General features: G+C 51.6%; 1 protein-coding gene across 1 annotated transcript in view; it reads left to right on the top strand.

Moving 5' to 3' along the window:
• LOC116355553 (inactive ubiquitin carboxyl-terminal hydrolase 54-like) overlaps positions 1 to 25,000 on the top strand; it is a 56,742-nt gene that overhangs the window by 6,221 nt on the left and 25,521 nt on the right. The window contains exon 2 of the mRNA XM_031800001.1: positions 22,655 to 23,039. Within this exon, the coding sequence (XP_031655861.1) occupies positions 22,872 to 23,039 (168 nt within the window). The 5' untranslated portion in view covers positions 22,655 to 22,871. The remainder of the gene's footprint in view (positions 1 to 22,654; positions 23,040 to 25,000) is intronic.

Below are 25,000 nucleotides of genomic sequence, written 5' to 3'. Positions count from 1 at the left end.
ATTCTACTTTTCTCAATCTCAATAGTAAGTTCCACAATAATTCTAATAATACTTCTTGGGGTCGGGGGCCCCCTAGTGGCAAGGGGCCCTAAACGACCTCTTAGTCACTTATGCCTGGATCCGGCCTTGGAGACATAGGACAGGGTTCGTATGAATTACATTATGTAAGAGATATTAAGTGAATATATATTCATATCAACATATTCACAGCCTTTATATCCTCCTCATAGAATGTATGTGTGAATGTACATGTGTCTGATTATAATGATGAATTCTTTATACACTGCAGGTGTGTGTGTGTGTGTGTTATACTGTATAGTAGATTAATGAACATACTGTATAAGCTGGGTGAATTACCTTGCGTATTAGTCTTTGATAATTTCTACTATCTGTCTCACACACACACACACACACACACACACACACACACACACACACACACACACACACACACACACACACACACACACACACACACACACACACACACACACACACACACACACACACACACACACACCATCATAGGGGCTCCTGCATAGGCTATTTTGACCAATAACCGTTCAATGCATTTCGAGTCAGTAGACTTACAACTCAAAGTAATAGAGTTCATTGTGATAGTATGTGATGACCTGGGAGGCAAGCAGCATGTTGTCCCAACTCCTTCTGTGAGCAACTCTGAATCCCTATGGATTGTCCAACTGCCATTCCACTTTCAAGCGGCGTATGTGTGGATATGAATTCAAATTCAATCAAGTAGCTGGATAAACAGCAGAGACAGAAATGCCATATGGAATTTTCTGAAGTAGTTTGGGGTGTGGCCTCGTCTCAGAGGTGTCCTCCTCGGAGCCAGATGCTGATGACAGGGAGCCCTCTGCTGGGCAGCTGGCATCGAAAGGAGTTTCAATGACAGGCCTTAAGGTTATTATAGCTGCTCGTGGTGGCGAGGTGGTTGGTTTGTCGACAACTGTTGCTGAAAAACAGCAAAGTGCATGGGTACGACATAGAAATACATCCCAAGATATTCGCCCATAGGTTGAGAGAGAGGAAGGTGGTAATTGAAAGGGTGAGCCCATTGGTTGAGAGAGAGGAAGGTGGTAATTGAAAGGGTGAGCCCATTGGTTGAGAGAGAGGAAGGTGGTAATTGCAAAGGTGAGCCCATAGGTTGAGAGAGAGGAAGGTGGTAATTGCAAGGGTGAGCCCATAGGTTGAGAGAGAGGAAGGTGGTAATTGCAAAGGTGAGCCCATAGGTTGAGAGAGAGGAAGGTGGTAATTGCAAGAGTGAGCCCATAGGTTGAGAGAGAGGAAGGTGGTAATTGCAAAGGTGAGCCCATAGGTTGAGAGAGAGGAAGGTGGTAATTGCAAGGGTGAGCCCATAGGTTGAGAAAGAGGAAGGTGGTAATTGCAAAGGTGAGCCCATAGGTTGAGAGAGAGGAAGGTGGTAATTGCAAGAGTGAGCCCATAGGTTGAGAAAGAGGAAGGTGGTAATTGCAAAGGTGAGCCCATAGGTTGAGAGAGAGGAAGGTGGTAATTGCAAGGGTGAGCCCATAGGTTGAGAGAGAGGAAAGTGATAATTGCAAAGGTGAGCCCATAGGTTGAGAGAGAGGAAGGTGGTAATTGCAAGAGTGAGCCCATAGGTTGAGAAAGAGGAAGGTGGTAATTGCAAGGGTGAGCCCATAGGTTGAGAGAGAGGAAGGTGGTAATTGCAAAGGTGAGCCCATAGGTTGAGAGAGAGGAAAGTGATAATTGCAAAGGTGAGCCCATAGGTTGAGAGAGAGGAAGGTGGTAATTGCAAGAGTGAGCCCATAGGTTGAGAAAGAGGAAGGTGGTAATTGCAAGGGTGAGCCCATAGGTTGAGAGAGAGGAAGGTGGTAATTGCAAAGGTGAACCCATAGGTTGAGAGAGAGGAAAGTGATAATTGCAAGAGTGAGCCCATAGGTTGAGAGAGAGGAAGGTGGTAATTGCAAGAGTGAGCCCATAGGTTGAGAGAGAGGAAGGTGGTAATTGCAAGGGTGAGCCCATAGGTTGAGAGAGAGGAAGGTGGTAATTGAAAGGGTGAGCCCATAGGTTGAGAGAGAGGAAGGTGGTAATTGCAAGGGTGAGCCCATAGGTTGAGAGAGAGGAAGGTGGTAATTGAAAGGGTGAGCCCATAGGTTGAGAGAGAGGAAGGTGGTAATTGAAAGGGTGAGCCCATAGGTTGAGAGAGAGGAAGGTGGTAATTGAAAGGGTGAGCCCATAGGTTGAGAGAGAGGAAGGTGGTAATTGAAAGGGTGAGCCCATAGGTTGAGAGAGAGGAAGGTGGTAATTGAAAGGGTGAGCCCATAGGTTGAGATAGAGGAAGGTGGTAATTGAAAGGGTGAGCCCATAGGTTGAGAGAGAGGAAGGTGGTAATTGAAAGGGTGAGCCCATAGGTTGAGAGAGAGGAAGGTGGTAATTGAAAGAGTGAGCCCATAGGTTGACGAGCAAGCATGAGGAATGTGCATTATGGTGTCGTGGCCACGAGGTAAATAGGTGAATGACGTTCCTCACGTGGTTAATAGGAAAGGAGAGAAGAAGCCCTGTGCTGATTATAATACATCTGTATTCATTCCACACGGCCTCTAGAATAGAAACAAAGGGAATCATGTTATGCTTACTTCATGAAGTTAAACGAGAATTCAGATTGAACTTTAGTAAACAACATTAAAATGATAGAAGATAATGGAATTTAGCCTTATCCTGCATCTAGAATGTGGAATGTTATTGATCTATCAATGACCTGTTCTCAAAAGGGACGTTTCACATGTTTTGCCTGAGTGGAACTCGTGGAGGGTTTAGCTGCAGACAGAGAATTACTGAGGGAGTGAGAGCATCCTATTTTATTTGAACTAGGCAAGTCAGTTAAGAACAAATTCTTATTTACAATGATGGCCTACCCTGGCCAAACCCGGATGGCGCTGGGTCAATTGTGTGCTGCACTATGGGGCAACCAATCACGGCCAGAAGGGATTCAGCCTGGATTCAAACCAGGGACTGTAGTGACACCTCTTGCAGCGTCTTAGACAGCCCCAGAGAATTACGGAATCAAGAGAGAAAGAGGAGAGAGAGAGAGAGAGAGAGAGAGAGAGAGAGAGAGAGAGAGAGTGAGGGAGAGAGAGAGACAGACAGAGAGAGAGAGAGAGACAGAGAGAGAGAGAGAGGGAGGGAGAGAGAGAGAGAGAGGGAGAGAGAGAGAGAGACAGTGAGGGAGGAGAGAGAGATAGAGGGAGAGAGAGACAGTCAGGAGAGAGAGAGACCATGAGAGAGAGACAGTGAGAGAGAGAGAGGGAGAGAGAGAGAGAGACAGTGAGGGAGAGAGAGAGATAGAGGGAGAGAGAGACAGTCAGGGAGAGAGAGAGACCATGAGAGAGAGACAGTGAGAGAGAGAGAGAGAGAGAGAGAGGGAGAGAGAGAGAGAGACAGTGAGGGAGAGAGAGAGAGAGAGAGAGGGAGAGAGAGAGAGACAGAGAGAGACAGAGAGAGAGAGAGGAAATGTAGCACTTCTCTGAACCTTTCTCCTCATTGTCAACCAGTGAGATGTGAAGCTATAACCCAGTTACAGCAAAACCATAGTGTGTGTGTGTGGAGTGGAGTGTTAGTTTGAGACCTAGAGTCTCAGTGTTGAAGGGACTGGACAGTATAAAGCAGAGTGGAGTGTTAGAAAGAGACCTAGAGTCTCAGTGTTGAAGGGACTGGACAGTATAAAGCAGAGTGGAGTGTTAGTTTGAGACCTAGAGTCTCAGTGTTGAAGGGACTGGACAGTATAAAGCAGAGTGGAGAGTTAGTTTGAGACCTAGAGTCTCAGTGTTGAAAGGACTGGACAGTATATAGCAGAGTGGAGTGTTAGTTTGAGACCTAGAGTCTCAGTGTTGAAGGGACTGGACAGTATAAAGCAGAGTGGAGTGTTAGAAAGAGTCCTAGAGTCTCAGTGTTGAAAGGACTGGACAGTATAGAGCAGAGTGGAGTGTTAGATTGAGACCTAGAGTCTCCGTGTTGAAAGGACCTGGACAGTATAGAGCAGAGTGGAGTGTTAGAAAGAGACCTAGAGTCTCAGTGTTGAAGGGACTGGACAGTATAAAGCAGAGTGGAGTGTTAGTTTGAGACCTAGAGTCTCAGTGTTGAAAGGACTGGACAGTATAGAGCAGAGTGGAGTGTTAGATTGAGACCTAGAGTCTCAGTGTTGAAAGGACTGGACAGTATAGAGCAGAGTGGAGTGTTAGATTGAGACCTAGAGTCTCAGTGTTGAAGGGACTGGACAGTATAGAGCAGAGTGGAGTGTTAGAAAGAGACCTAGAGTCTCAGTGTTGAAGGGACTGGACAGTATAAAGCAGAGTGGAGTGTTAGTTTGAGACCTAGAGTCTCAGTGTTGAAAGGACTGGACAGTATAGAGCAGAGTGGAGTGTTAGATTGAGACCTAGAGTCTCGGTGTTGAAGGGACTGGACAGTATAGAGCAGAGTGGAGTGTTAGAAAGAGTCCTAGAGTCTCAGTGTTGAAAGGACTGGACAGTATAGAGCAGAGTGGAGTGTTAGATTGAGACCTAGAGTCTCAGTGTTGAAGGGACTGGAACTAGAAAGTGTTGTTGGATGGAGTCGGGGCACCAGGAATCTAAAAATAGTTGTTTCCTTTTGTTGTTGGGCTCCAAATAGATAAATGCCTAAAATCTCCAAGGGAGTTGGAGTAGGAGAAGCAACCCGGGGTTGCAAAAACACGTTTAAATGTGACATTTGGAGAAACTTGAATAAACGTTAGGATCTGAAGTCAAACTGGTCTAACCGTGAGTTCTTTTTGTGCCCGATAGCTGATCATATAACCTCGCCCATTGGCCTACCTTGTGATTACGGAAAATCATTTGAAATGTCAAGCACACTGTCACGCAGATATGTCGTAGGAGAGAGAGTCAGGACAGGAGAGGGAGGAGAGAGAGTCAGGACAGGAGAGGGAGGAGAGAGAGTCAGGACAGGAGAGGGAGGAGAGAGAGCCAGGACAGGAGAGGGAGGAGAGAGAGTCAGGACAGGAGAGGGAGGAGAGAGAGTTAGGACAGGAGAGGGAGGAGAGAGAGTCAGGACAGGAGAGGGAGGAGATAGAGTTAGGACAGGAGAGGGAGGAGAGAGAGTCAGGACAGGAGAGGGAGGAGAGAGAGTCAGGACAGGAGAGGGAGGAGAGAGAGCCAGGACAGGAGAGGGAGGAGAGAGAGTCAGGACAGGAGAGGGAGGAGAGAGAGTTAGGACAGGAGAGGGAGGAGAGAGAGTCAGGACAGGAGAGGGAGGAGATAGAGTTAGGACAGGAGAGGGAGGAGAGAGAGTTAGGACAGGAGAGGGAGGAGAGAGAGTCAGGACAGGAGAGGGAACTGAGAGAGTCAGGACAGGAGAGGGAGGAGAGAGAGTCAGGACAGAAGAAGGAGGAGGGAGAGTCAGGACAGGAGATGGAGGAGAGAGTCAGGACAGGAGAGGGAGGAGAGAGAGTCAGGACAGGAGAGGGAGGAGAGAGAGTCAGGCTATAAGACTCAGTAATGCACCTCTCAGTAGTGGTGGTAGTTTTAGCGTGTGACTCAGTTGACGCTTGCAACACCAGAGTAGTGGGTTCGATTCCCATAGGGGGACCAGTATGGAAAAACAAATATGTAAATGTTTGCACTCACTACTGTAAGTTGCTCTGGATAAGAGCGTCTGATGAATTCTAAATGGCAGTGGTCCAGCCAGCTATAATATAAAAACATCATAATGTTATTTTACTGTGGTGGGCTGTCACCAACTTCTGTCAACTATTAGTGTCAGAGGGAGGAAAACCTAGGCAGAACTGAAACATCAGTGGGGGATGTGGAGCTTATGATGTTGGACCGCAGGGTCTCAGAGTTTGATTGAATATCAGTAGTACTTTGCCTCACCTTGGCTTCCGGGAACTCTAAAGCATCAACGCACATCGCCATCATTGTCACTAGGTCCAGGCTCCGGCCTTGTGTGTGTGTGTGTGTGTTGGACCAGTACAGACTACAGTGTGCTAAATCACTTGGTTCGGCTTTTCCCTTACGTGCCTGCAGCTTGGCCTATTTCCCTGGTAACTAGCCAAGAAAATGAACAAACACACACACACACACAAGAGCACATCAGTTCAGTTCTGGATGTTGTTGTTCTTTTGAAGAAAATGTCAATGGGGACATGAACGCCACAGAAATCCAGGATAAATCCGTCTCTAGTTTGTTTCTGGCAAGCCAGTGTTGCGGGGTCAGGAGGTCGTGAGCAGGCTGTTGATTGGAGAGTTGTTGACAGCAGGCCATGGTTCCTGTGGTGACCAGAGGGGAGGGGTTATATAATTCAATTCAAGGGCTTTATTGGTATGAGAAATATATGTTAACATTGCCAAAGCAAGTGAAATAGATAATAAACAAAAGTGAAATAAACAATAAAAATGAACAGGTAACATTACACTCACAGAAGTTCCAAAAGAATAAAGACATGTCAAATGTCACATTGTGTCTATAAATAGTGTTGTAACAATGTGCAAATGGTTAAAGTACAAAAGGGACAATAAATAAACATAAATATGGGTTGTATTTACAATGGTGTTTGTTCTTCACTGGTTGACCTTTTCTCGTGGCAACAGGTCACAAATCTTGCTGCTGTGATGGCACACTGTGGTATTTCACCCAGTTGATATGGGAGTTTATCAAAACTGGGTTTGTTTTGGAATTCTTTGTGGATCTGTGTAATCTGAGGGAAATATGTGTCTCTAATATGGTCATACATTTGGCAGGAGGTTAGGAAGTGCAGCTCAGTTTCCACCTCATTTTGTGGGCAGTGTGCACATAGTCTGTCTTCTCTTGAGAGCCATGTCTTTCTACGGCGGCCGTTTTCAACAGCAAGGCTATGCTCACTGAGTCTGTACATAGTCAAAGCTTTCCTTAAGTTTGGGTCTGTGATAACATGCGTCTTGGTGAGAGGTGTAGGAGTCAGGCGCAGGAGAGCAGGGATGTCTGAGAAGCATGTTTTAATAATATAGTCCACCAATACAAACGGCACAGAAACAAATCCCAAAACTACGCTCTCGAATACTCACGGAGGAACAAACACAGTTCCGACACTTTACATACACGTGCGTAATAGCGAAAAAACAACAAACATCAAATACACTCGAGCGCAATACACACAAGTCTAATCCTGCACGAATTACGGCAGGTAACAGGTGCCCTATATACCCACAGAAATCAAAGCAATTGAAAACCAGGTGTGAAAAGGAACACAGACAAAACAACCAGAAAAATAAAAAGGGATCGGTAGCGGCTAGTAGACCGGCGACGCCGAGCGCCGAGCACCGCCCGAACAGGGACAGGAGTTACCTTCGGTAGAAGTTGTGACAGTACCCCCCCCCCACCGACGCGCGGCTCCCGCTGCGCGACAACGCCGGCCTCGAGGACGACCCGGAGGACGAGGCGCAGGGCGATCCGGATGGAGGCGGTGAAACTCCCTTAGCATAGGTGGATCCAGTACGTCCTCCACCGGCACCCAGCATCTCTCCTCCGGACCGTACCCCTCCCAGTCCACGAGGTACTGAAGACCCCCCACCCGGCGCCTCGAGTCCAGTATGGACCGAACTGCATACGCCGGCGCCCCCCCGATGTCCAGGGGGGGCGGAGGGACCTCCCGCACCTCATCTTCTTGAAGCGGACCAGCCACCACCGGCCTGAGGAGAGACACATGAAACGAGGGGTTAATACGGTAATACGGGGGGAGCTGTAACCTATAACACACCTCGTTTATTCTCCTCAGGACTTTGAATGGCCCCACAAACCGCGGACCCAGCTTCCGGCAGGGCAGGTGGAGGGGCAGGTGGAGGGTCGAGAGCCAGACCCGGTCCCCCGGTGTGTACACCGGGGCCTCGCTGCGATGGCGGTCGGCACTGGCCTTCTGCCGCCCTTCGGCCCGTTTAAGGTACCCGTGGGCGGCCTCCCAGGTTTCCCTTGAGCGTTTCACCCAATCGTCCACCGCAGGAGCCTCGGTCTGGCTCTGATGCCATGGTACCAGGACCGGCTGATAGCCCAACACACATTGGAAGGGCGACAGGTTCGTAGAGGAGTGGGGGAGTGAGTTCTGGGCCATCTCCGCCCAGGGGATGTACTTCGCCCACTCCCCTGGCCGGTCCTGGCAATACGACCGCAGAAACCTACCCACATCCTGGTTCACTCTTTCCACCTGCCCATTACTCTCGGGGTGAAACCCAGAGGTCAGGCTGACCGAGACCCCCAAACGTTCCATGAACGCCTTCCACACCCTGGACGTGAACTGGGGACCCCGATCAGAAACAATATCCTCAGGCACCCCGTAGTGCCGGAAGACGTGAGTAAACAGGGCCTCCGCCGTCTGTAGGGCAAGGGGAGGAGGGAGACCGGGCAAAGGGAGGAGACGACAGGACTTAGAAAACCGATCCACAACGACCAGGATCGTGGTGTTGCCCTGTGACGGTGGCAGATCGGTCAAGAAGTCAACCGACAGGTGTGACCAAGGCCGCTGTGGAACGGGAAGGGGTTGTAACTTCCCTCTGGGCAGGTGCCTAGGAGCCTTGCACTGAGCGCACACTGAGCAGGAGGACACATAAACCCTCACGTCCTTGGCTAAAGTGGGCCACCAGTACTTCCCACTAAGACATCGCACCGTCCTCCCAATCCCCGGGTGACCAGAGGAGGGGGATGTGTGAGCCCACCAAATTAACCTGTCTCTAACCTTCAGCGGAACATACACCCGTCCCGCTGGACACTGTGGAGGAGTGGGCTCAACACGCGATGCTCGCTCAATGTCTGCGTCCACCTCCCACCTTACAGGTGCCACTAGACAAGAAGCCGGGAGGATGGGCGCAGGGTCAATGGCCCGCTCCTCTGTATCATATAGTCGGGACAGTGCGTCTGCCTTAGTGTTCTGGGAGCCTGGTCTATAGGAGATGGTAAACCTAAATCGGGTGAAAAACATGGCCCACCTTGCCTGACGAGGGTTCAGTCTCCTCGCTGCCCGAATGTACTCTAGATTACGGTGGTCAGTCCAGATGAGGAAAGGGTGCTGGGCCCCCTCAAGCCAATGTCTCCACACCTTCAGGGCTCTGACAACAGCTAGCAGCTCCCGATCCCCCACGTCATAGTTTCGCTCCGCCGGGCTGAGCTTCCGAGAAAAGAAAGCACAGGGGCGGAGCTTCGGTGGCGCACCCGAGCGCTGGGAGAGCACGGCTCCAACCCCAGCCTTGGATGCGTCCACCTCCACTATAAATGCCAACGAGGGGTCCGGATGCGCTAGCACGGGAGCAGAGGTAAAAAGAGCCTTCAGGCGACCAAAAGCCCTGTCCGCCTCAGCCGACCACCCCAGACGCGTCGGCCCCCCCTTCAGCAGTGACGTAATGGGCGCTGCCACCTGCCCAAAACCCCGGATAAACCTCCGGTAGTAGTTGGCAAACCCTAAGAACCGCTGCACCTCCTTTACCGTGGTTGGAGTCGGCCAATTACTCACGGCTGCAATGCGGTCATCCTCCATCACCAACCCCGATGTGGAAATGCGATATCCAAGGAAGGAGACGGCCTGTTGGAAGAACGAGCATTTCTCAGCCTTGACGTACAGGTCATGCTCCAACAGTCGCCCAAGTACCCTGCGCACCAGAGACACATGCGCGGCCCGTGTAGCGGAATAGACCAGAATATCATCGATGTAAACCACCACACCCTGACCGTGCAGATCCCTGAGAATCTCATCCACAAAAGATTGGAAGACTGCTGGAGCATTCTTCAACCCGTACGGCATGACGAGGTACTCATAATGGCCGGATGTGGTACTAAACGCCGTCTTCCACTCATCTCCCTTCCGGATACGCACCAAGTTATATGCACTCCTGAGATCCAGTTTTGTGAAAAACCGTGCTCCGTGAAATGACTCAATCGCCGTGGCAATGAGAGGTAGCGGGTAACTATACCCCACCGTGATGGAATTTAGACCTCTATAGTCAATGCACGGACGCAGACCACCCTCCTTCTTCTTCACAAAAAAGAAACTCGAGGAGGCAGGTGAGATGCAGGGCTGAATGAACCCCTGCCCCAGAGATTCCGATATGTATGTCTCCATAGCCACCGTCTCCTCCTGTGACAGGGGATACATGTGACTCCTGGGAAGTGCAGCGCCTACCAGGAGATTTATCGCACAATCCCCTCGTCGATGAGGTGGTAATTGGGTCGCCTTCTTTTTACAGAAGGCGATAGCCAAATCGGCATATTCTGAGGGAATGTGCACGGTGGAGACTTGGTCTGGACTCTCCACCGTTGTAGCACCGATGGAAACTCCTACACACCTGCCTGAGCACTCCTCCGACCACCCCTGTAGAGCCCTCTGTTGCCACGAAATCCTGGGGTTGTGACGGGCCAACCAGGGGATCCCCAACACCACCGGAAACGCAGGAGAATCAATGAGGAAGAGACTAATTCTCTCCTCATGACCCTCCTGCGTAACCATACCCAGTGGAGCCGTGGCCTCCCTGACTAGCCCTGACCCTAATGGTCGGCTATCTAAGGCGTGCACTGGGAAGGGTTTGTCCAGCTGAACAAGGGGAATCCCTAACCTGTTCGCTAAACCGCGGTCAATAAAATTCCCCGCCGCGCCTGAATCTACTAGCGCCTTATGCCGGGACAGAGCGGAAAATTCAGGAAAAACAATCCATACATACATGTGACCAACAGGGGGCTCTGGGTGAGCCTGGTGCCGACTCACCTCAGGTGTCCGGGCAGTGCTCGGCCTGGCGTCTCGACTCCCGGGGGGACCCCCCCAGCACCGGTCAGCAGTGTGCCCTCTGCGACCACAGCTGGCACAGGAAAGGCCCCCTCCTCCGGTCGCCCTTGCTGAAGCACCTCCTAGCTCCATGGGTGTTGGAGTGGTGGAGCTGGGAGATGGAACTGACAGAGCCCGATCTGGACGTCCGCGGGTCGCCAGCAAGTTGTCCAACCGAATGGACATGTCGATCAATTGGTCCAAGGACACGGTGGTGTCTCTACAGGCCAGCTCCCTACGGACGTCCTCACGCAAACTACACCTATAGTGATCGATCAAGGCCCTGTCGTTCCATCCCGCGCCAGCGGCCAAGGTCCGGAACTCTAGAGCAAAGTCCTGAGCACTCCTCCTCTCCTGCCTCAGATGGAACAGCCGTTCACCCGCCGCTCGACCCTCAGGTGGGTGATCAAACATGGCCCGAAAGCGGCGGGTGAACTCTGGGTAGTGGTCCCTCGCCGAGTCAGGATCGTTCCATACCGCGTTGGCCCACTCCAGGGCTTTACCTGCGAGGCAGGAGACGAGGGCGTTCACGCTCTCACCCCCCGAAGGAGCCGGACGAACAGTCGCCAGGTATAGGTCCATCTGGAGTAAGAAGGCCTGGCACCCGGCCGCCGTCCCATCATACTCCCTCGGGAGGGCGAGTCGAATTCCACTGTGCTCAGGCAATGAAGGAGAGGGTAGTGGTGCTGGTTGGGGTGTAGCTGATAACAGTGTGGGAAGGCCACCTCTCTCCCATCTCTCCATCTTCGCCATCACCTGATCCATGGCGGTCCCCAGTCGGTGTAACACTGCCGTGTGGTGTTGAACTCGCCTCTCCACGGACCCTGGAAGTGCGTCCGCTCCTGCTGACTCCATAATTATATTGGTGCAGGATTCTGTGATAACATGCGTCTTGGTGAGAGGTGTAGGAGTCAGGCGCAGGAGAGCAGGGATGTCTGAGAAGCGTGTTTTAATAATATAGTCCACCAATACAAACGGCACAGAAACAAATCCCAAAACTACGCTCTCGAATACTCACGGAGGAACAAACACAGTTCCGACACTTTACATACACGTGCGTAATAGCGAAAAAACAACAAACATCAAATACACTCGAGCGCAATACACACAAGTCTAATCCTGCACGAATTACGGCAGGTAACAGGTGCCCTATATACCCACAGAAATCAAAGCAATTGAAAACCAGGTGTGAAAAGGAACACAGACAAAACAACCAGAAAAATAAAAAGGGATCGGTAGCGGCTAGTAGACCGGCGACGCCGAGCGCCGAGCGCCGCCCGAACAGGGAGAGGAGTTACCTTCGGTAGAAGTCGTGACAGTACCCCCCCCTGACGCGCAGCTCCCGCAGCGCGACGACGCCGGCCTCGAGGACGACCCGGAGGACGAGGCGCAGGGCGATCCGGATGGAGGCGGTGAAACTCCCTTAGCATAGGTGGATCCAGTACGTCCTCCACCGGCACCCAGCATCTCTCCTCCGGACCGTACCCCTCCCAGTCCACGAGGTACTGAAGACCCCCCACCCGACGCCTCGAGTCCAGTATGGACCGAACTGCATACGCCGGCGCCCCCCCGATGTCCAGGGGGGGCGGAGGGACCTCCCGCACCTCATCTTCTTGAAGCGGACCAGCCACCACCGGCCTGAGGAGAGACACATGAAACGAGGGGTTAATACGGTAATACGGGGGGAGCTGTAACCTATAACACACCTCGTTTATTCTCCTCAGGACTTTGAATGGCCCCACAAACCGCGGACCCAGCTTCCGGCAGGGCAGGTGGAGGGGCAGGTGGAGGGTCGAGAGCCAGACCCGGTCCCCCGGTGTGTACACCGGGGCCTCGCTGCGATGGCGGTCGGCACTGGCCTTCTGCCGCCCTTCGGCCCGTTTAAGGTACCCGTGGGCGGCCTCCCAGGTTTCCCTTGAGCGTTTCACCCAATCGTCCACCGCAGGAGCCTCGGTCTGGCTCTGATGCCATGGTACCAGGACCGGCTGATAGCCCAACACACATTGGAAGGGCGACAGGTTCGTAGAGGAGTGGGGGAGTGAGTTCTGGGCCATCTCCGCCCAGGGGATGTACTTCGCCCACTCCCCTGGCCGGTCCTGGCAATACGACCGCAGAAACCTACCCACATCCTGGTTCACTCTTTCCACCTGCCCATTACTCTCGGGGTGAAACCCAGAGGTCAGGCTGACCGAGACCCCCAAACGTTCCATGAACGCCTTCCACACCCTGGACGTGAACTGGGGACCCCGATCAGAAACAATATCCTCAGGCACCCCGTAGTGCCGGAAGACGTGAGTAAACAGGGCCTCCGCCGTCTGTAGGGCCGTAGGGAGACCGGGCAAAGGGAGGAGACGACAGGACTTAGAAAACCGATCCACAACGACCAGGATCGTGGTGTTGCCCTGTGACGGTGGCAGATCGGTCAAGAAGTCAACCGACAGGTGTGACCAAGGCCGCTGTGGAACGGGAAGGGGTTGTAACTTCCCTCTGGGCAGGTGCCTAGGAGCCTTGCACTGAGCGCACACTGAGCAGGAGGACACATAAACCCTCACGTCCTTGGCTAAAGTGGGCCACCAGTACTTCCCACTAAGACATCGCACCGTCCTCCCAATCCCCGGGTGACCAGAGGAGGGGGATGTGTGAGCCCACCAAATTAACCTGTCTCTAACCTCCAGCGGAACATACACCCGTCCCGCTGGACACTGTGGAGGAGTGGGCTCAACACGCGATGCTCGCTCAATGTCTGCGTCCACCTCCCACCTTACAGGTGCCACTAGACAAGAAGCCGGGAGGATGGGCGCAGGGTCAATGGCCCGCTCCTCTGTATCATATAGTCGGGACAGTGCGTCTGCCTTAGTGTTCTGGGAGCCTGGTCTATAGGAGATGATAAACCTAAATCGGGTGAAAAACATGGCCCACCTTGCCTGACGAGGGTTCAGTCTCCTCGCTGCCCGAATGTACTCTAGATTACGGTGGTCGGTCCAGATGAGGAAAGGGTGCTGGGCCCCCTCAAGCCAATGTCTCCACACCTTCAGGGCTCTGACAACAGCTAGCAGCTCCCGATCCCCCACGTCATAGTTTCGCTCCGCCGGGCTGAGCTTCCGAGAAAAGAAAGCACAGGGGCGGAGCTTCGGTGGCGCACCCGAGCGCTGGGAGAGCACGGCTCCAACCCCAGCCTCGGATGCGTCCACCTCCACTATAAATGCCAAAGAGGGGTCCGGATGCGCTAGCACGGGAGCAGAGGTAAATAGAGCCTTCAGGCGACCAAAAGCCCTGTCCGCCTCAGCCGACCACCCCAGACAAGTCGGCCCCCCCTTCAGCAGTGACGTAATGGGCGCTGCCACCTGCCCAAAACCCCGGATAAACCTCCGGTAGTAGTTGGCAAACCCTAAGAACCGCTGCACCTCCTTTACCGTGGTTGGAGTCGGCCAATTACTCACGGCTGCAATGCGGTCATCCTCCATCACCAACCCCGATGTGGAAATGCGATATCCAAGGAAGGAGACGGCCTGTTGGAAGAACGAGCATTTCTCAGCCTTGACGTACAGGTCATGCTCCAACAGTCGCCCAAGTACCCTGCGCACCAGAGACACATGCGCGGCCCGTGTAGCGGAATAGACCAGAATATCATCGATGTAAACCACCACACCCTGACCGTGCAGATCCCTGAGAATCTCATCCACAAAAGATTGGAAGACTGCTGGAGCATTCTTCAACCCGTACGGCATGACGAGGTACTCATAATGGCCGGATGTGGTACTAAACGGCGTCTTCCACTCATCTCCCTTCCGGATACGCACCAAGTTATATGCACTCCTGAGATCCAGTTTTGTGAAAAACCGTGCTCCGTGAAATGACTCAATCGCCGTGGCAATGAGAGGTAGCGGGTAACTATACCCCACCGTGATGGAATTTAGACCTCTATAGTCAATGCACGGACGCAGACCACCCTCCTTCTTCTTCACAAAAAAGAAACTCGAGGAGGCAGGTGAGATGGAGGGCTGAATGAACCCCTGCCCCAGAGATTCCGATATGTATGTCTCCATAGCCACCGTCTCCTCCTGTGACAGGGGATACATGTGACTCCTGGGAAGTGCAGCGCCTACCAGGAGATTTATCGCACAATCCCCTCGTCGATGAGGTGGTAATTGGGTCGCCTTCTTTTTACAGAAGGCGATAGCCAAATCGGCATATTCTGAGGGAATGTGCACAGTGGAGACTTGGTCTGGACTCTCCACCGTTGTAGCACCGATGGAAACTCCTACACACCTGCCTGAGCACTCCTCCGACCACCCCTGTAGAGCCCTCTGTTGCCACGAAATCCTGGGGTTGTGACGGGCCAACCAGGGGATCCCCAACACCACCGGAAACGCAGGAGAATCAATGAGGAAGAGACTAATTCTCTCCTCATGACCCTCCTGCGTAACCATACCCAGTGGAGCCGTGGCCTCCCTGACTAGCCCTGACCCTAATGGTCGGCTATCTAAGGCGTGCACTGGGAAGGGTTTGTCCAGCTGAACAAGGGGAATCCCTAACCTGTTCGCTAAACCGCGGTCAATAAAATTCCCCGCCGCGCCTGAATCTACTAGTGCCTTATGCCGGGACAGAGCGGAAAATTCAGGAAAAACAATCCATACATACATGTGACCAACAGGGGGCTCTGGGTGAGCCTGGTGCCGACTCACCTCAGGTGTCCGGGCAGTGCTCGGCCTGGCGTCTCGACTCCCGGGGGGACCCCTCCAGCACCGGTCAGCAGTGTGCCCTCTGCGACCACAGCTGGCACAGGAAAGGCCCCCACCTCCGGTCGCCCTTGCTGAAGCACCTCCTAGCTCCATGGGTGTTGGAGTTGTGGAGCTGGGAGATGGAACTGACAGAGCCCGATCTGGACGTCCGCGGGTCGCCAGCAAGTTGTCCAACCGAATGGACATGTCGATCAATTGGTCCAAGGACACGGTGGTGTCTCTACAGGCCAGCTCCCTACGGACGTCCTCACGCAAACTACACCTATAGTGATCGATCAAGGCCCTGTCGTTCCATCCCGCGCCAGCAGCCAAGGTCCGGAACTCTAGAGCAAAGTCCTGAGCACTCCTCCTCTCCTGCCTCAGATGGAACAGCCGTTCACCCGCCGCTCGACCCTCAGGTGGGTGATCAAACACGGCCCGAAAGCGGCGGGTGAACTCTGGGTAGTGGTCCCTCGCCGAGTCAGGATCGTTCCATACCGCGTTGGCCCACTCCAGGGCTTTACCTGCGAGGCAGGAGACGAGGGCGTTCACGCTCTCACCCCCCGAAGGAGCCGGACGAACAGTCGCCAGGTATAGGTCCATCTGGAGTAAGAAGGCCTGGCACCCGGCCGCCGTCCCATCATACTCCCTCGGGAGGGCGAGTCGAATTCCACTGTGCTCAGGCAATGAAGGAGAGGGTAGTGGTGCTGGTTGGGGTGTAGCTGATAACGGTGTGGGAAGGCCACCTCTCTCCCATCTCTCCATCGTCGCCATCACCTGATCCATGGCGGTCCCCAGTCGGTGTAACACTGCCGTGTGGTGTTGAACTCGCTCCTCCACGGACCCTGGAAGTGCGTCCGCTCCTGCTGACTCCATAATTATATTGGTGCAGGATTCTGTGATAACATGCGTCTTGGTGAGAGGTGTAGGAGTCAGGCGCAGGAGAGCAGGGATGTCTGAGAAGCGTGTTTTAATAATATAGTCCACCAATACAAACGGCACAGAAACAAATCCCAAAACTACGCTCTCGAATACTCACGGAGGAACAAACACAGTTCCGACACTTTACATACACGTGCGTAATAGCGAAAAAACAACAAACATCAAATACACTTGAGCGCAATACACACAAGTCTAATCCTGCACGAATTACGGCAGGTAACAGGTGCCCTATATACCCACAGAAATCAAAGCAATTGAAAACCAGGTGTGAAAAGGAACACAGACAAAACAACTAGAAAAATAAAAAGGGATCGGTAGCGGCTAGTAGACCGGCGACGCCCAGCGCCGAGCGCCGCCCGAACAGGGAGAGGAGTTACCTTCGGTAGAAGTCGTGACAGGGTCAGTCACAGTGGTCAGGTATTCTGCCACTGTGTACTCTCTGTTTAGGGCCAAATAGCATTCTAGTTTGCTCTGTTTTTTTGTTAATTCTTTCCAATGTATCAAGTAATTATCTTTTTGTTTTCTCATGATTTGGTTGGGTCTAGTTGTGTTGCTGTCCAGGACCAGCTTGCTTTGGGGACTCTCCTTACCATGTTCAGTTCTCTGTAGGTGATGGCTTTGTTGTTGTAATGTTTGGGAATCGCTTACTTTTAGGTTTTTGTAGAATTTAACGGCTCTTTTCTGGATTTTGATCATTAGTGGGTATCGGCCTAATTCTGCTCTGCATGCATTATTTGGTGATTTACGTTGTACACTGAGGATATTTTTGCAGAATTATGCATGCCGAATCTCAATTTGGAGTTTGTCCCATTTTGTGAATTCTTGGTTGGTGAGCGGACCCCAGACCTCACAACCATAAAGGGCAATGGGCTCTATAACTGATTCAAGTATTTTTTGCCAGATCCTAATTGGTACTTCAAATTGTATGTTCCTTTTGATGGCATAGAAGGCCCTTCTAGCCTTGTGCCTCAGCTCATTCAAAGCTTTGTGGAAGTTACCTGTGGCGCTGATGTTTAGGCCGAGGTATGTACATATTTTTGTGCTCTAGTCTAGGGCAATGTCTAGATGGAATTCGTATTTGGGGTCCTGGCGACCGGACCTTTTTTGGAACACCATTATTTTGGTCTTACTGAGATATACTGTCAGGGCCCAAGTCTGACAGAATCTGTGCAGAAGATTAGGTGCTCCTGTAAGCCCTCCTTGGTTGGGGACAGAAGCACCAGATCATCAGCAAACAGACATTTGACTTCAGATTCTAGTAGGGTGAGGCCGGCTGCTGCAGACTGTTCTAGTGCCCTCGCCAATTCATTGATATATATGTTGAAGAGGGTGAGGCTCAAGCTGTATCCCTGTCTCCCCCACAGCCCCGTGGAAAGAAATGTGTGTGATTTCTGCCAATTTTAACCAGGGGACTTGTTGTTTGTGTACATGGATTTTATAATGTTGTATGTTTTCCCCCAACATTTTCAATCATTTTGCCAAATTGAGTCAAACAAAGCATGAGAAGACTTTGCCTTTGTTTGTCAATTAGGGTGTGCAGGGTGAATATGTGGTCTGTCGTACGGTAATTTGGTAAAAAGTCAATTTGACATTTGTTCAGTCCATTGTTTTCACTGAGGAAATGTACGAGTCTGCTGTTAATTATAATTTGTCCCTCCCCCTGTTTCTCTCTCTCCCTCCCCCTGTTTCTCTCTCTCCCTCCCTCTGTTTCTCTCTCTCCCTCCCTCTGTTTCTCTCCCCCTCCCTCTGTTTCTCTCTTTCTCCCCCTTCCCCTGTTTCTCTCCCCCTCCCTCTGTTTCTCTCTCTCTCCCCCTCTCTCTGTTTCTCTCCCCCTCCCTCTGCTTCTCTCCCCCTCCCTCTGTTTCTCTCTCTCTCCCCCTCCCTCTGTTTCTCTCCCCCTCCCTCTGTTTCTCTCTCTCTCCCCTCCCTCTATTTCTCTCTCTCCCCCTCCCTCTATTTCTCTCTCTCTCCCCCTCCCTCTGTTTCTCTCCCTCCCTCTGTTTCTCTCTCTCTCCCCCTCCCTCTGTTTCTCTCTCCTCCCTCTGTTTCTCTCTCTCTCCCCCTCACTCTCTTTCTCTCTCCCTCCCTCTGTTTCTCTCTCTCCCTCCCTCCCTCTGTTTCTCTCTCCCTCCCTCTGTTTCTCTCTCCCTCCCTCTGTTTCTCTCTCTCTGTCCCTCTGTTTCTCTCTCCCCCTCACTCTGTTTCTCTCTCCCCCTCCCTCTGTTTCTCTCTCCCCCTCCCTCTGTTTCTCTCTCCCCCTCCCTCTGTTTCTCTCTCCCCCTCCCTCTCTTTCTCTCTCCCTCCCTCTGTTTCTCTCCTCCTCCCTCTCTTTCTCTCTCCCTCCCTCTGTTTCTCTCCTCCTCCCTCTCTTTCTCTCTCCCTCCCTCTGTTTCTCTCTCCCTCCCTCTGTTTCTCTCTCCCTCCCTCTGTTTCTCTCTCCCTCCCTCTGTTTCTCTCCCTCCCTCTCTTTCTCTCTCCCTCCCTCTGTTTCTCTCCTCCTCCCTCTCTTTCTCTCTCCCTCCCTCTGTTTCTCTCTCCCTCCCTCTGTTTCTCTCTCCCTCCCTCTGTTTCTCTCTCCCCCTCCCTCTGTTTCTCTCTCCCTCCCTCTGTTTCTCTCCTCCTCCCTCTCTTTCTCTCTCCCTCCCTCTGTTTCTCTCTCCCTCCCTCTGTTTCTCTCTCCCTCCCTCTCTTTCTCTCTCCCTCGCTCTGTTTCTCTCCTCCTCCCTCTCTTTCTCTCTCCCTCCCTCTGTTTCTCTCTCCCTCCCTCTGTTTCTCTCTCCCTCCCTCTGTTTCTCTCTCCCTCCCTCTGTTTCTCTCTCCCTCCCTCTCTTTCTCTCTCCCTCCCTCTGTTTCTCTCCTCCTCCCTCTCTTTCTCTCTCCCTCCCTCTGTTTCTCTCTCCCTCCCTCTGTTTCTCTCTCCCTCCCTCTGTTTCTCTCTCCCTCCCTCTGTTTCTCTCCCCCTCCCTCTGTTTCTCTCTCACCCTCCCTCTGTTTCTCTCTCCCCCTCCCTCTGTTTCTCTCTCTCCCTCCCTCTGTTTCTCTCTCCCTCCCTCTGTTTCTCTCTCTCTCCCTCTGTTTCTCTCTCTCCGTCCCTCTGTTTCTCTCTCCCTCCCTCTGTTTCTCTCCTCCTCCCTCTCTTTCTCTCTCCCTCCCTCTGTTTCTCTCTCCTCCTCCCTCTGTTTCTCTCAACATGTCCCTCATTTGTCCCTCATAAAATCACAAGTGTAATACATCAAAATAAAGCTTAACTTCTTGTTAATCCAGCCGCTGTGTCAGATTTCAGAAAGGCTTTACGGCGAAAGCAAACCATGCGATTATCTGAGGACAGCGCCCCGCGTACAAAACCATGAAAAACATATTTCAACCAGGCAGGTGCGACACGAAAGTCAGAAACAGCGATATAATAAATATCTTACCTTTGATGATCTTCTTCTGTTGGCACTCCAAAAGGTCCCAGTTACATCACAAATGGTTATTTTGTTCGATAATGTCCTTCTTGATATCCATAAAAACTCAGTTTAGCTGGCGTGCTTCAGTCAATAATCCATCCAGTTTCCCTCCATCAAAATGCATACAAAATGAAGCCCAAACGTTACCAATAAACTTTCCAAACAAGTCAAACAATGTTTATAATCAAACATTAGCTACCCTAATACGTAAATAAACAATATAATTTAAGACAGAGAATCGTTATTGTCTTTACCGGAGAAAAATACCAAAGAACACGCTCTCTTCCACATGCTTGGACACACTACAGCCAAAATGGAAGCAACCTAGAAAAACTACAATTTCTGGCTCATTTTTCAAAACCCATCAGGAAACTCTTTCTAAAGACTGTTGACATCTAGTGGAAGCCCTAGGAACTGCAATCTGGGAGGATGTTGCCTTATAATAAAAGTGACAGCCATTGAAAACAGTGGTAGGCTGAATTATTTTATTTTGGGATGGTTTTGTCCTCGGGATTTTGCCTGCCTTATCAGTTCTGTTATACTCACAGACATTATGTTAACAGTTTTAGAAACTTTAGAGTGTTTTCTATCCAAATCTACCAATTATATGCATATCCTAGCTTCTGGGCAGTTTGGGCACGCTTTTCATCCGGACGTGAAACTACTGCCCCCTACCCAAGAGAGGTTAACGACACTCTGGTTGTCATGGTTACAGCTGTCACCAGAAGGCGCCAGAGACCGTCCTAGAGACATTAACGAGACTCAGGTTGTCATGGTTCCTGCTGTCGCCAGAGGGCAGCAGAGACCATTCTAGAGACATTAACGGCACTCAGGTGTGTCCTATTTACTCATTATGATGTCACTGTTAAAATTGGTGTGTTTTCTGGTGTCCTTTGCTGAAACTGGAATTGTTTACTGTGTGCGTTTGTTTCCTCAGTGACTTTTTTGAAACTTAGTGTTTGTTGTTTTTCAAGTGTACTGTGATCCTGCGACTACCGTTTCTCAGTAAGGTATTATGATTAGCCTCCACTGATTCCTCGTCTGGTCTCTTCTCTACACCTGGGTTCAACCTCACCACGTCACATCAGTGGATGCCAGGAGATGCTAAATGTGTTTATGTTAATAAACGGTCAGTTATTTGCTTGACAATCCCCGGCTGACAAAATGTCATGACCGACCACCTGTAGCTAATGTCGTGTTAATAACTGTACACTATGTACAGCAGGGTACACACTGTATCTCTAATGCCACACAACCATGTTCTACTGTAGCCATCGCTATAGTAACAGCCCACTCCAACCATCCATCCACACACACACACACACACCACCCGTACACCGCAGCATTCCTGTGACATCTGGCCCATCGCCAAGGGGTCGCTATGGCAGCACAGCACGGCAACGGGTGGAGGGAGGGCACTGCGGCTCCGCTACTGGCCAGTCTGTTACGCAACCTGTTTACACACACACATATACACACGCACACACGCACACACACACATACGCACACACACACGCACGCGCGCGCACACACACACACACACACACACACACACACACACACACACACACACACACACACACACACACACACACACACACACACACACACACACACGCACAGACACTGTGAGTAATACTGCTTTATAATATATCCCAGATAAAACTCTCCAGTAATGACATAACTGAGAGACATACATTGATGTCAGCAGCTTACCGTTACAGTACACTACTATACTACTATACTACTACACTACTACACTACTATACTCCATACTACGAGTTGCATGACCATTCAGGCTACAATATTGTGAAATGGTATTTCCTGTGCAGTTAAAGAGTGACTGCCTTTAAAATGCAACAAAATCCCTTTGAAAACGGTCTATCTGTCATCAATGTGTCAGAAACAGTTATTCTAGTGACAATATTGACGAGAAATGAATAGGATGATTTTGGTCATGAAGTCAGTCTGGTCTAAAACAGAGTTTGGAACATCTGTGCATCACAATGGTAAATGAAGGTTGGGTTTTGATTTGACGATGACCATTTGCCCACTAACAGCTGCAGTGATTGCTCTCTATCCAATAGCATAAGCAGTGAGACATATCCTCCCAGCAGCTCCAGAATAAACACCAAACACCAGACACCAGACACCAAACACCAGACACCAGACACCAGACACCAGACACCAGACACCAAACACCAAACACCAGACACCAAACAACCAAACACCAGACACCAGACACCAAACACCAGACACCAAACACCAAACACCAGACACCAAACACCAAACACCAGACACCAAACACCAAACACCAGACACCAAACACCAAACACCAGACACCAAACACCAAACACCAGACACCAGACACCAAACACCAAACACCAGACACCAGACACCAAACACCAGTTAGATGTAAAATTGCTCAACCAAAATATCCTCTGCAAAAAACGAACAAAATGAATGAGTTATTTTAGATTCATTCTGGGGATTTAGAGGAAGTGAAATAGGCTTCCCCGTCTAAAGTGTCTTATGGGGGACGAACATCATTAACTGATGTCTGAATTGGTCAGGAAACTGACATCTCGTTTTTCTAACGAGCAACAGAAAAACACACCTGCCAATCGGGGTGTTCAGTGGCTGTTGAAATATGTCCTATACTGGAGATCTGTTTGTTGTGTGTGTGGTACTGTATAAGAGATGTGGTGATTGTGTTGTGTGGTTTGTCTCTGGCAGGCAGAGTGAGAGCAGAGAAGAGATATTAGGCTGAACAGAAGTAAAGGACTGTGGAAGGACTGAAGACACTTACCAGAAAGAGACCAAAGCTCTCCATCGCTCTGTCTCCCTATTCTCTTTGTTTGTCATTCTCTCTCTAATGGGAGTAACTTAGAACACGTTGCTCCATCTCATTCCCCTGTCCCTCCCTGGTGACGGGAGCGCCCGGCAGGATGTGATGTCGTGGAAGAGGAACTACTTTGCGTCAGGCGGTGGCAGCGGAGATCCTGGTGGAGGGCTACAGGGACTGATCACGGCCCCTCGGACTATGGCCTCCTTCGCCCCGAGTAAAGGCCTTAGCAACGAACCTGGACAGAACAGCTGCTTCCTAAACAGTGCTCTGCAGGTACGCACACACACACACACACACACACACACACACACACACACACACACACACACACACACACACACACACACACACACACACACACACACACACACACACACACACACACACACACACACACACACAGACTATGCTGTCATTCTCAGTGACCTCTCACTCTCTGAGTCCCGCAGAGCTATGATGGGAAAGATACAGAGAGCGATAGAGAGAAAGAGAGACAAAGACAGAGAGAAAAATAGACAATGAGAGTTTGGGGTAGAATATGTCTTCCCTGCGCTGTGGTGATGTATAAATAAATAAATAAACTAAGGAGGGATGGAGGAGAGAGGGAAAAGGGAGGAGAGAGGGAAATGTGAGGAGAGAGGGTAGAGGGAGGAGAGCGGGTAGAGGGAGGAGAGGGAAGAGAGAGGGAAAAGGGAGGAGAGAGGGAAAAGGGAGGAGAGAGGGTAGAGGGAGGAGAGAGGGAAAGGGAGGACAGAGGGAAAAGGGAGGACAGAGGGAAAAGGGAGGAGAGAGGGTAGAGGGAGGAGAGAGGGTAGAGGGAGGAGAGGGAAGAGGGAGGAGAGAGGGAAAAGGGAGGAGAGAGGGAAAAGGGAGGAAAGAGGGTAGAGGGAGGAGAGAGGGCAGAGGGAGGAGAGGGAAGAGGGAGGAGAGGGAAGGGGGGGAGGGAGGGAAAAGGGAGGAGAGAGGGAAAAGGGAGGAGAGAGGGTAGAGGGAGGAGAGAGGGTAGAGGGAGGAGAGGGAAGAGGGAGGAGAGGGAAGAGGGAGGAGAGAGGGAAAAGGGAGGAGAGAGGGTAGAGGGAGGAGAGAGGGAAAGGGAGGACAGAGGGAAAAGGGAGGGCTGAGGGAAAAGGGAGGAGAGAGGGTAGAGGGAGGAGAGAGGGTAGAGGGAGGAGAGGGAAGAGGGAGGAGAGAGGGAAAAGGGAGGAGGGAGGGAAAAGGGAGGAGAGAGGGTAGAGGGAGGAGAGAGGGTAGAGGGAAGAGGGAGGAGAGGGAAGAGGGAGGAAAGAGGGAAAAGGGAGGAGAGAGGGAAAAGGGAGGAGAGAGGGAAAAGGGAGGAGAGAGGGAGGAGGAGAGGGAGAGGAGGAGGGGTAGAGGGAGGAGAGGGAAGAGGGAGGAGAGAGGGAAAAGGGAAGAGAGAGGGAAAAGGGAGGAGAGAGGGTAGAGGGAGGAGAGAGGGAAAGGGAGGACAGAGGGAAAAGGGAGGGCTGAGGGAAAAGGGAGGAGAGAGGGTAGAGGGAGGAGAGAGGGTAGAGGGAGGAGAGGGAAGAGGGAGGAGAGAGGGAAAAGGGAGGAGAGAGGGAAAAGGGAGGAGAGAGGGTAGAGGGAGGAGAGAGGGTAGAGGGAAGAGGGAGGAGAGGGAAGAGGGAGGAAAGAGGGAAAAGGGAGGAGAGAGGGAAAAGGGAGGAGAGAGGGTAGAGGGAGGAGAGAGGGTAGAGGGAGGAGAGAGGGAAGAGGGAGGAGAGAGGGAAAAGGGAGGAGAGAGGGAAAAGGGAGGAGAGAGGGTAGAGGGAGGAGAGAGGGTAGAGGGAGGAGAGGGAAGAGGGAGGAGAGGGAAGAGGGATCAGAGAGGGAAAAGGGAGGAGAGAGGGAAAAGGGAGGAGAGAGGGTAGAGGGAGGAGAGAGGGTAGAGGGAGGAGAGAGGGAAGAGGGAGGAGAGAGGGAAAAGGGAGGAGAGAGGGAAGAGGGAGGAAAGAGGGAAGAGGGAGGAGAGAGGGAAGAGGGAGGAGAGAGGGAAAAGGGAGGAGAGAGGGTAGAGGGAGGAGAGAGGGTAGAGGAGGAGAGAGGGAAGGAGGGAGGAGAGAGAAAAGGGGGAGAGAGGGAAGAGGGAGGAGAGAGGGAAGAGGGAGGAGAGAGGGAAAAGGGAGGAGAGAGGGAAAGGGAGGAGAGAGGGAAAAGGGAGGAGAGAGGGTAGAGGGAGGAGAGAGGGAAGAGGGAGGAGAGAGGGAAAAGGGAGG

The sequence above is a fragment of the Oncorhynchus kisutch genome, linkage group LG20, assembly GCF_002021735.2.
Source record: "Oncorhynchus kisutch isolate 150728-3 linkage group LG20, Okis_V2, whole genome shotgun sequence".
In the NCBI taxonomy this organism is placed as follows: Eukaryota; Metazoa; Chordata; class Actinopteri; order Salmoniformes; family Salmonidae; genus Oncorhynchus; species Oncorhynchus kisutch.
The sequence above is the reverse complement of the archived record's forward strand: the minus strand, read 5'-3'. Positions and strand labels throughout refer to the sequence as shown.